Source organism: Triticum dicoccoides, chromosome 7B (genome assembly GCF_002162155.2).
Source record: "Triticum dicoccoides isolate Atlit2015 ecotype Zavitan chromosome 7B, WEW_v2.0, whole genome shotgun sequence".
Classification (NCBI taxonomy): domain Eukaryota; kingdom Viridiplantae; phylum Streptophyta; class Magnoliopsida; order Poales; family Poaceae; genus Triticum; species Triticum dicoccoides.
The window spans coordinates 730,164,603-730,176,405 of record NC_041393.1 but is presented as its reverse complement, the minus strand read 5'-3'; the positions used below and the strand labels follow the sequence as shown (position 1 = coordinate 730,176,405).

General features: G+C 45.2%; 1 protein-coding gene and 1 pseudogene across 1 annotated transcript; both read left to right on the top strand.

Moving 5' to 3' along the window:
* LOC119339577 overlaps positions 1–6,006 on the top strand; it is a 16,736-nt pseudogene extending 10,730 nt beyond the window's left edge.
* Positions 6,007–6,777: 771 nt separating this feature from the next.
* On the top strand, positions 6,778–8,817 carry LOC119339576 (glutathione S-transferase 1-like). Its single transcript, XM_037611581.1, has 2 exons — positions 6,778–6,955; positions 8,372–8,817. Exons 1-2 carry the CDS (start codon positions 6,778–6,780, stop codon positions 8,815–8,817), a joined length of 624 nt encoding a protein of 207 aa, XP_037467478.1.
* The last annotated feature ends 2,986 nt before the right edge of the window (positions 8,818–11,803 follow it).

Genomic DNA, 11,803 nt, shown 5'->3' with positions numbered 1-11,803 from the left:
CCCCCGCGTCACGCCCCGGCCCGTCACCGCCCCCGGCCGTCGCCTCGCCGTCGCCGTCGCCCCGCTGTGAGCTCTCCCCCTCTAACCCCTCTTCCTCGCCCCCGGCGGCCACCATGGGCGCCGCCCCTCCCTGAGCCCATACACACACACACACAAGCATGATGAACACACACACACACGTACATATGTATGAATTAATGCATGTATATATTAGTATATACGTATTTTGTATGTTTAATTAGTTTAGATTATTTAGATTATTATTTTTTCACTATTAGATATGTATGAATGCATGTTAGATGGATATAATTAGTGTTTAATTAGTATGGAAATTTTTTATATAATGTTGTTTTTCAGTTTTTTAATGGATGTATAGAAGTTGTGTTTTCTGTTTTTAGTGTTAGATGCTTAATTAGTATGAAATAGTATATAAATTTTTGACATGCAATGATAGCATAATTAGTGTTATATAGAAATGTTAGAAATTTTAGTTATCAAAATCCAATCATTAAAAAAATATTACTTTTTGCGGGCATATAGCTAGTATTTGTTCTCGACGATGCCCGGCCCGCATCCTCGCCGTCGACCCGTCCGCGACGACGTCCGGCTGACCCATGTACGGGACTGGGCTCCGCTGGGCTGGCACTGGGAGGTGCTGCCTGGAGGGGCGTGCCGCTTGATCTCGTTTGGTGGCGTTCGCGTGGGCCAGTTTCGGTGCGGAGGGACCCGGCCTCGCCGGAGGTGGTACGTCATCGTGTCAAGGAGGAGGACGAGCACGTCCATCGCTACATGGTTGCGTTAGAGGGCTGCAGGTTCTCCAATACCTGGCAGTTTCTTCAGGGATCTCACTTCAGCTATGATCCTGTGAGGGTTCCTTCTCTTTGGGTGTCCACCGCCCACGCCGCAGGAACCGCGAGTGTCCTAGATTCTTTTGTAGTATTCGATCTTTAATTAGCTACCTAGCCAGTGATGTACTATTCAATATTATATATTATTCGAGACGATGTATTCGAGATTATATCTATTATTCTAGACGATGTATTCGAGATTATATCTATTATTCGAGACGATGTAATTTGAATACTAAATTGTTTTATGTTTCTTTTGGATTAGTTAAATAAAAGCTATGGCAGACAATACCGACAGAGAGGGAGAACAGACCATGTTCGATATGATACGCGGGCCAGATGATGATCAAAATGAAGAAGATTATGACGGCTCCGAATTTCTAAACAACACCGGAGAGGGTGATATGATATTCGATCGCGACGACCGAATTGATGAAGTCATGAACTACGATTATGACGATGACGAAGAACATGTTGATCTTGAAACAACAAAGACCGGCGAGGTATATTTATATAAGCAGACATCTGGTGATCATCACATGTTTTAAATGACTTGAAGATATATTAACGAGTCGATCTTTGTTCTTTCAGCCATCCGGATCGAGCAAATCTTCAGGCAAAAGGACGAAATGAGGCCCGAACAAAAAGTTAAAGGAGGGTGTAAAGTACAATATCGAGGCAGTCAGACCTAATGGCGAACCATTAGCACCTAAGAAGATTGCGGACAAGTTCGTTCATCAGTGCGGAGTTCTTGTGAAGGACCAACTCCCGATCAAACTTCAAGAATGGGGAGAGCCAGCAAAGCCACGTCCAGATGTTACTTTTGTCGACAAGAATAAAAAAGATCTGCTTTGGGATACTCTCATGGAACATTTCACCCTACCAGATCATTTCACAAAAGTAGATGTGCAGAAAGTCAAGGACGCTGCTCTTAGGAAGATGGAGGTTGCTTTCAAGAACCACAAGAATCGTGAATGGGACAAGTACGTCAAGGGAGGAAGGAAGACTCCAGTATTCGAGGGAACACTAGAGAACCAACATGCTCATTGGGACGATTTCGTGAAATTCAAGGATTCAGAATTAGCTAAGGAACGGTCGAGAATAAACAAGAAGAATGCCGAAAAAAGGATAAGTTCCATAAGCTGGGGCCAGGTGGCTGTGCGGTGGCAATGCCTAAGTGGGATAAGTCTGAGAAAGAGATGGAGGATGCAGGTGTCACTCCGATTACTAAGAGCTGGCCCCCCAGGTGCAGGACTTGGTTCTATGCGCATGGGGGGAGTTGGACCCGAAGACAGGCAATGTTTCGACGAAGGCAAGTCTGAAGGGAGCCGACGATGCGATACTTGTTGCAATAAAAGAGGCACGATCGGGGGTGTTCCGGCCCAACAGAGAGAACGACGAGCTTACGCGTGCCCTGGCAAATCCTGAACACCCGGGAAGAACACGAGGCAAGGGTGCTATTCCGTGGTATGAGGGGTTTTCAGACTGGAACACTGACTACAGAACCCGTGCGAGAAATAAGATTGCGGAGGAGAAGAAAAGGAAGATGGAGGAGGAGCAGAGGAAGCGGGACTATGAACGCCTTCAAGGCCTAGAAGCAAGTCAAGCGGAATTGGCAGTCAAATTCCAGCGGCAGCAGGAGCAGATGGACTCACTTACCCAGCAAAGGGGGTCTCAGCAGCTGCAGCAGCTAGCGGATGATCCAGCATTGGATAGCACCGTCCCATCCATGCCGAGAAGCAGCGTGGGTTCCGCCCCGGACGATGCAATGCTGGGTAGATACCCCGTGGATGACATCACGGAGAACACTAACTGCGAGCTACACGTCAAAATGAAGAACATATCCATGAAGGTGGCAGACGCCGTTGCTTTTACAAATCCCCCCGAGGCAACCTTCCATTGCAACCCGATTCCAGCAGGCTATGCTCGTGTCTTGGTTGATGAGGTGGTGGACCCACCATATTCGGAGCTACAACTTGACATTCCTGGAGGTGACGACGAGCACTTTCTCGAAGAGGCCAAACATCATATCATCCTATGGAAAAAGGATTGCATCATCTTTCGAAGACCACCGACACCGCGTCAGCCGACTCCTCGTCGAAGTCCGCCACCGAGTCAGCAGACTCCCGCTCCTGTAAGACCACCAAGTCCGGCAAAGTGTCAGGCCACTCCTCCTCCAAGTACGGCAAAGTGTCAGGCCACTCCTCCTCCAAGTCCGCCACAGCGTCAGACGTCCACTCCTCCTCCAAGTCCGGCACAACCTCAGGCCACTCCCCCAAGTCCGGCATAGCTTCAGGCCACTCCTCCTCGTCCAACTCAGCCCCGTCAGCCGCCTCCGCCGCCTCAGCAATCGCAGAAGAGACACCCCGCAGCTATGATGCGTAGCGGTACGAGTCGAGGTAGTACAGGAAGTACAGGCAGAGGCAAGCGATATAAATATGGTCCAAGCCTCACGCCTCTTCCGCAGAGGCCTTATGACAAGTCCGAGGAGGAAAACGCAGCCATATCGAAGGCCGAGGTGGAAGCCCATTTTGCACCGAAACCGCCACCGCCGCCAAGGGAGAAAGTGCCTGAGGAAACGATTGACCACTTCATTCGTATGGCTCAACCACCAGCTCCCAAGCCTGTTGACACAGACTATGAGCGCCACATCAGGAAGTTAAATCGAGCACGTCTACGTAAGAAGGCGAGCTCGGGATCGAGCAAACAACATGCAGCTGTCAAAAAATGCGGAAAAACCATTCCCCAGCCGGGAGAACAGGCGGCGCAATCGATCCCCTCGCTTGTTGTGCCAACAACACGTGACAGTACGCGCGCCCAATATTATTGTGGGCAAACATTTTACGTTCCCGAGGTGGGCAATGTGGTAATAACCAAGGACCATATAATGCAGGCTGAAGTTCTCAACATCACTGTTGGACAACTCCTCGAGATCGAGCCCATGCCTGTGCTTAGAGAGGATGAAATAAAACAGAAATATGTCCGGGGCCAACCTTTGGTCGAGCCAGACAAGGTCAAGAACCTCCCAACGAGAATGTATGAATTGCATCAATGGTACATGAACATTACCAAGATTTCAGATCGATTGTCCCTCATGGTGAATATCAAGGAGGAGCATTACTTCCATGAGAAAGCTCTGTCCGTTGAGTATTCTGAACTGTTTCAGTTATACAATCAAGACGCACTCGACAAATCTATCATCGGTTGCTATTGTCTGCAAGTGATTTCTTTCTGTAATTTAAGTCTCAAGCTAGCTGTAGTGATCCTTTTGATCAATCATTACCTGTAATTATCCTCACTATATTCTTTTCTGTGGTATTATGCAGGATGAAGATGTATGAAATGAGAAAAGGTGGACGCTTTGGCATTAGGTTCATTGACCCAAACACCGTTAATGAATACACATGGCGAATAAATCCACATCATCAAAAGGACGTAGAGGACAACATGCTAGAGTTCTTGAAGCGCCTCAAATACAATGAAGATATACTACTTCCTTATAACTTCCAGTGAGTCACACTGTCTTGTACTACAAATTCTCTGTTTTTGCCTACTAGCTAGCTACATGTTTTTGCTTACATATGCCCGCTTAATTAAAACATGCAAACGTGTGTGCATGCAGATTTCACTGGATCTTGTGTATCATTAAAGTTGACGCCGGAACAGTTGAAATACTGGACTCACTACTCAAAGAAAATACTGACTATAACATCTTGTTTGGGATAGTCAACAGGTAATTTCAATCATTATTAACTATATATCTCGGTCTATTTAGTTCGTCATTTCATGATATGAACTATTTAATAACCCCTTTATTCATTTTCTTTGTCGGCGGGCAGGGCTTGGGCAAGGTTCATCAGCGTCACGGAAGGCGAATGAAAAAAAAGCTTAAATGGTTTCGACCCAAGGTAAGTAATTAAGTAGTACTAGCTAGCTAGCTAGCTGCCATCTCTTTAATTATCATGCTTGATTAATTATTATCTGATCAAATTCCATTCTCGTAAAGGCCCTGAAGCAGGCGTAGGGGACTGATCTGTGTGCATTCTGCGTTTGCGAGAACATTCGCATGATGGCGTCCGAAAGGAGCAGATCTCAAAGACAGGAATGGGTACGCTTGTCAGAACACTATTCACAATTTTTACACCATTATCGATATCTAGTCACACAACTAATACACATGCATATTGATCTCCTTCTTAACAATTCAGAGAGGTGCGGGACAAGCTCCTAGAAACGGAGCGTGTAGAAGCACTTCAAGAGGAAATAGCGGGATTTTTGCTCGACCAGGTCATAAATCCGAAGGAAGAATACTATTACCCGCTACCGCCCCCATGAAAACCACTTTCAATTGTCATCGTGCTCCGAAGGCACCAATTAGGTTAATGCCACTGGCTCCGAAGGCAACATGCATATGTAGGAGAAATTGTATATAGCTACATGTGTGTATGTGTGAATTAATTAATATGATGGTTTGTGAGACATTGATGATATATATATATATATGCATGATTGGTTCTACTAGAAATTCTATATAACGTGTACAATGTGTAGTATCGTAAAATACCATCAAACGAAAAAGAATTAAAATGGAAACACAAAATTAAATGAAAAAGAAATCATAAAACTAAAAATCCCCCAAACCTTATAGTACCGGTTGGAAACACAAAAGGGCTCCAGGCCCTCGGAGCTGGCTCGTGCCACATGGTTGCCCTTTAGCACCGGTTTGTGCTGAACCGGTATTAAAGGGGGGGGGGGGGCTTTAGTGCCCACACTTTAGTGCCGGTTATGGAACCGGCACTAAAGGGTCTTACGAGCCGGTGCTATTGCCCGGTTCTGCACTAGTGATAGCTACTACATATGAACACACTAAGCGTTCCTAAACCATTGTTTTGCTTGGCACACTTTCATTCAAATTTTTGCTTTTGGTTTCGCTACATTCCACTTATATAATTATATTTATTTCCACTACATGTACTTGCAGCTAATGTCTCAACTGCTCCATTACTTCTGTGTTGAAAATGAACGAGACCCCGTCGATTGGGCAACAATAGTTGTGTACACATGTCTAGAGTCATGTGATGAAAGTGTTAGCTACAAGGAAGAATTTGTACGTGTTCAGTTTTCTCCGCCTACAAGAACATATTGCAGTACTCCTTAGCCAGCATGTTTGTAGTATTTCTGAATAAATCTTTATTTTCCCGCAGTTTTGAACTTCATGATGAAGATCTTCGTAACTTCTTTTTGATAAGTGTTGCTCTCTTTTGTTCTTTCTGAAATTATGCCTAAAGAACTCTTGCTTTCTTTTTTCTTCCTTGTGAATACGCAAAGCTTGCGTATCTTTTCATTGATAGAAGAAAGGAATGAGTACAATAAAGAGTACACCACATGACAACATGGCTTCCGGAGCAGAGAGAGAAGAGATGCTCAGCCCGATGCCTTTTTCTTTCTGAAAGTATCCCCAACTATATTGTAACAGATTTATGGAACTGTTTTCATGCTACCTGGGTGATGAATAAAATTTATTGGTTTTCCTGTGCTTTGTAGACTAAATATGTTTATTATGTGTACAAGTTTAAAGTGCATATACTTTTAAAAAATAAAATAAAACACTTTATATGTTGTGATGTACATGTGTTGACTAGGCTCACGTAGTGTTTACGTTGTGACTATTCAGTTGTGAAGTATGACTACATTAAGGAAACTGTCTCCTCTTTTAAGGTTTTCCGTGGAATATGTGGCTCGCTGGTCTTGCTTTGTCTTAACTTTAAACTTGTGGTTGGTTTGTGTGGTAGTCAGGACTCAGGACTTATTCAGGCAAAACATTTTATGTGTAATTTCAGTCTAAAATAGATCAAACAATAACGTGATTGTTGCGAGAGCTGGTCGACAGGAACACATCCATGATGCATTTGGCGCTGAGGTAAGCGCCATGGCTGCGGCAGTGGCGACAGCAGCTGAGCTTGGAGCCACTAGGGTTGCGTTCGAGACGGACCCAGAGCTGCTTGCTGATGCCTTGGATATCCAGAAAGCAGACTCATCACCATATGCAGCGATCATTGAAGATATCAAGTTCCAGCTCAAGTTGTGGTTCTCCAAATGGCATGTGGGTGCCTGTCAACGGACTATGAATTCTGTGGCACATGAACTAGCTCAGATTGGTTGTAGTTGTTTGCCAAATATCTGTATGAAATGGAACGACTCTGTACCGCCCAATGTGGCTGATCGCGTGTCGGGTGATATGCCCGGACGTCGTTAATCTATAAAGCTTTGCTTTACCCTAAAAAAAACAATAATGCCTACACTTTTACTGATGGCCTGTTTTTTCTCTGGATATTGGGAGACCATCACATTATGTTGTTGTTTTTTGTTGCAAGGTCCTTGAGCGCTTCATCTCATGGAGATGTGAAAATCTAGGAAGGATGTTCAGAATAATGGTATCTGACATAAAAAGGTGCTTGAGAATTTCTCTGCCTACCAGATTAGCATAGTGGGAAGAAAATGCAATGGCCTAGCCCATGAATTGGCGGCCGAAGAAAGGAGAAATGGAGGCCAGGTGCTGATCGCCAAGGTCCGGACACACTGCAATTTTTTTGTATGCTTGATTGTAATCCCACCTCTGGGTAGCCTACTCATGGTCCTAAAAAAGAGAGCATATACATCAACAACCTACTAAGTGATGCTCCATCCCTTTCGGTATAAAGTGACCAACTAAAAAATCTGTTCACCCAACGTAGATGATGAGTTGTGGAACAAATTTTGTGGGTTGCGAAACTATCCAATTAGGGCGCTCGTTTTCCAAAGACGTCGTGTTCTCTGATGCTTTTATCTGCATAAACTGCAGCGCATGTATTTGTGGCCACTAAATGAGCATAAACGGCTACATGCACCGGTAATTTTTCTTTTGGTACGTCTCATAATCTAAAAGTGTGGTGAAGGGGAATAAAACGGAGGTAGCAAACAGGACAAAAGAAAAAATTAGATAGGCCCAACAAAAAAGAAAAAAAGGAGGGAGTACAAATTATTTTTCTTTCCTACTAGTACCTGGTCATTTTACGAACCACTCATCTCCAACATAGGATGCACACGGGAAAGGCACGCACGGCTTGCACTCGCATCGTGCACGTCTGCCCCTCTCTTTCTACAACAAAGCATCTACATATTCTTGTGTCCACTGATATTGCTGCAAACGGATGTGGTTCTTCCCTTCCCTCCCTAGCTTTTTAAGTATTGTGTACATCTGTTTGAGCGGCAATTAATATCTAACGGAAGGGAGTACTATTTAATTTTGGATCATGCACGTTATTAGGCCACTGACACACTGCAGTGTTGTGAGGATATTAGGTCATTTTAATATCAAATGTACGCAGTTTGTGTCTGGTGCTGCTTTGCTTTGGCTTTACGCGAAGCAGGCTAGCTAGGCCGTTTCAGCTTCAGGTCAGATCCCTCTCTCTCTCTATCTCTCTCTCGTGGTCATGGAGTAGCAGAGTAGGCCTTCAGCTGTGCTACTGCGCCTGTGATCCCAGAGTCGCGTGCGATTTCGAGGTACGTGCTCCGCAAAGGCGCATCCGATCTTCTAAGGGAGGGCAGCCTCGCCGAGTCAGCGACGGTGGACGCGTGGCTCGACGCCGAGTCCCACAACTTCGACAGGGCCATGTCGGTGATCACCTTCCAGTGCTTTGTCGTGCCCATGTTCATGGGCGAGACGACTGACCACAAAATCGTCGAGGAGAACCTGGAGAAGCTTAAGGTGGCCCTCGGAGTCTACGAGGAGCGTCTGTCCAGGTCCCGGTACCTGGCCGGAGATTTCATCAGCCTGGCGGACCTCAGCCATTGCCCCATGGCTCACTACCTGCTGGCCAGCCCCTGCGCGTCCGTCCTCGATGCGTATCCGCGTATGAAGGCCTGGGTTGATGGGATGATGGATCGGCCGAGTGTGGAGAAGGTCATGGAGCTTATGGATGCGTCGTGAAAAGAGTGGTGTTGCCGTGTGTGCTTTGTGGAGTGGAAGTTGTCCGAGATGTGCCGGTGGAAATGATTTGTCTTGTTTTTGAGTAACTCTTTCCATTTTGAATAGTAAGAGGGATAGAAGTTATACCTCCCCTCAATCTCCTCAAATCATTTTTGAGAAGTTTTAACATGAACATGCTCCCTCTTATCTCCTTTTCTCGTATAAGAGGTGAGAGTATATAATAGATCTGAATCGTTGACCTCATTAATTAGTGGACCGATTAATTCTTACCTTCTTACCTCATATGTAAAAAGAGGGGGTAAGAGGGAGCATGTTAAAATTTGCCGAGGAGTTTAACTGAACAAGAGGGTTTCAATCAGGCGTCAAAGTATACACAATTTATGTGGAAAGATCTTTATTACTTACACACAATTTTGTAATAATGGCCCATTTCACCACATGCCACGAAATGCCATTTAATTAGGCTCTCTAAGAGTATCTCTAACCAAACTCTCACATTCCTTTTAACTCCCCAAATTGGAATATTTTGAGGATGGGTGTGGCTATGTCTTAGTCGACTGAGATTTAATAAAATCTCAGTCAAATGGCATATTATATAAGAAGTAAAAAGAAAAAGCTAAAAGAAAGTTTTTGCATGAATTTGCACATAAGATCAAACGAATATAGTATCGACTGAGACGTCTCGGTCGACTGAGACGTCTCAGTCGACTGAGACTTGGCAAAACTGTTTGAGGATTTAATCAAACCTAAGCGAATCCTCAAACCTATAACTTCTCAAAAGTTTGAGGAGTTAAGTCTCGAAAGGTTCATTTTTGGAGAGCAACGCCACTTTCTCCTCAAATCCCAAGCGAGCTCCTTTTGTTGCATAAGGGAAAACCGCCGCGGCGGCCAATGATTGACATCCCAACACAATGAATTCGCCTCACCCAAACCCTAGGTCTTCCTCATTGCTACCCATTTCCACAAAAGTTTTCAAAATTCAGACCGAAATCACCGTCGCCCAAAAGTGCCGCCGCTTGATTCTCCACCGGTGTCATTCCAGTCACCGCCGCCGCTCGATCCACCATTGTTGTCACCCGTTTTCGCCATGGTGAGGCTGCTCCCCACCCATCGCTATGCCTACTCATGCCAAAACCTCCTATTGGTCGTCGTGAGGGACGCCGACGACACAATGAAAGGGGCAAAGAAGGAACAACCCCACGTCGTCGTGAGCTAGATCGAGTGACAATTAGTAGGTATTATTTAACCTTCAAGTATTATGTACCAGGATCAGTGATGATGTTCTTCTCAACCATGAACTATTTAAGTATTTATAGTACTTGGATCAGTAAACATATAAAAAGATGTCTGTCATAAATAGTATTGGTTTTATTGGTAAATATAACCTAAAAAAGACATAAATTAAAACGTATCCTAAATAATAACCTAAATTAAAGATAAATTTAAAAACCTAAATAAAATATAAATTAAAAGTAACCTAAAAAAACGTAGATAAAACATAAATTAAAGAGCCCACTGGCCCACATCAGCATCGAAAAGGCCCAAAACCTGAGGTGCACCGAGGCGACGCCTGGCCAGACACCCTCGGATGCGCCGAACAAGCCGTCCAGCACACGTCTCGCGCCGCCTTGTCCAGGCACAACGCAGGTCCGCCGCCGCGACGTTCCACGGGGGACACCGCGCGCACCGTGCCGCTCGCCTGGAGACTCGCGCTCGCCGCAGCCAGCTGCATGCGCCCGCCCGAGCTCGCGACGGCGCGGGGCACGAGAGACTGCGCCAGGTCGGCCAGCGCACACGTCTCCACGTCGTAGAACCTGGGGTAAACAACCGGATCATAGTAATTGAAGATCATCCAGCAGCGCTCTTCGTCGCCCTCCTCCGTGGCGTTGGCAGAATCCTCAGGTTGAGAGGGTGGCGATCGGCGGATGGGAGCGTGGCGAGGAGCTTCCTCAGGTTGGCTATTTTGCAGATCATGCCCACAGGCAGGTGATAGGTAAGAGCGACCTCTCCACGCATCTCTTCCATACTCCCTCCGTCCAGTGAAAAGTGTACATATAAAATTTTTAGGACAAATTATGAAGTATAGTAAATATGCATTGGAAAGGTACAAGCCACCATATCTCTTCTCTTTAATTATCCAACCCCCAATTAGCTAAGTGCATGTACAAATTAAGAAGATCATGCGTAGAATGCTTTTGATCTTGATTACCGTGTGATGAGAGATAATTTTTTCTACTTTAAAGTGCATTGGGAAAATAGAAGTACACTCTTTTGTGGACACATTTGAAAGCCAAGCGTACACTTTCACCGCCGGACGGAGGGAGTAAGTGATGCAGTTTTATGTTTACTTTGTAGACAATCAGGGAGGAACAATTTTAGCAAAGGTTTATGCGCTGCTCAATGCCAGAGCTGGTGTGTTTATCATGGTAACTAACTTTACCAAGCTGATTTCACAGCTGTCAAGGTAGAAGACAAGCGATGGTTTGAACCTTGATGTCTCAACACAAATTCCCTAGAGTTTTTGCACAGACACTGAAGTAGACTTGCGACTGGGTATATGTGCCGACCACACTGAAGTTTGCTGCCGAGATCCCCAATAAGCTCATAAGCAACATAGCGGAGCAGTTGCTAGGGCTCTCCATTGCTAGCATCACGAGTGCTTCCCCTGCTTCTGCTCGTAGTAGATTTGAGGATCCATCCTCGTCAAAAAACTATTTCACCAAATTATTGATAATAACTTGGATTGTCCCAATCTTATCCATGGAGATCTTGGAAATGGTATTCATTGTGAACTTCGACTTTTCTAGGTAGATGGAGCCTACCTCTAGCTCCAAGATCTCAATGAGATTGACAATTACCAATCCATGGAGATCGTGGAAATGATATCCATCGTGAACTTCGGCTGTTCTAGGTAGATGGAGCCTACCTCTAGCTCCAAGATCTCGACAAGATTAACAATTAGAAAGTTATCCTCAGTAAGCTGTTG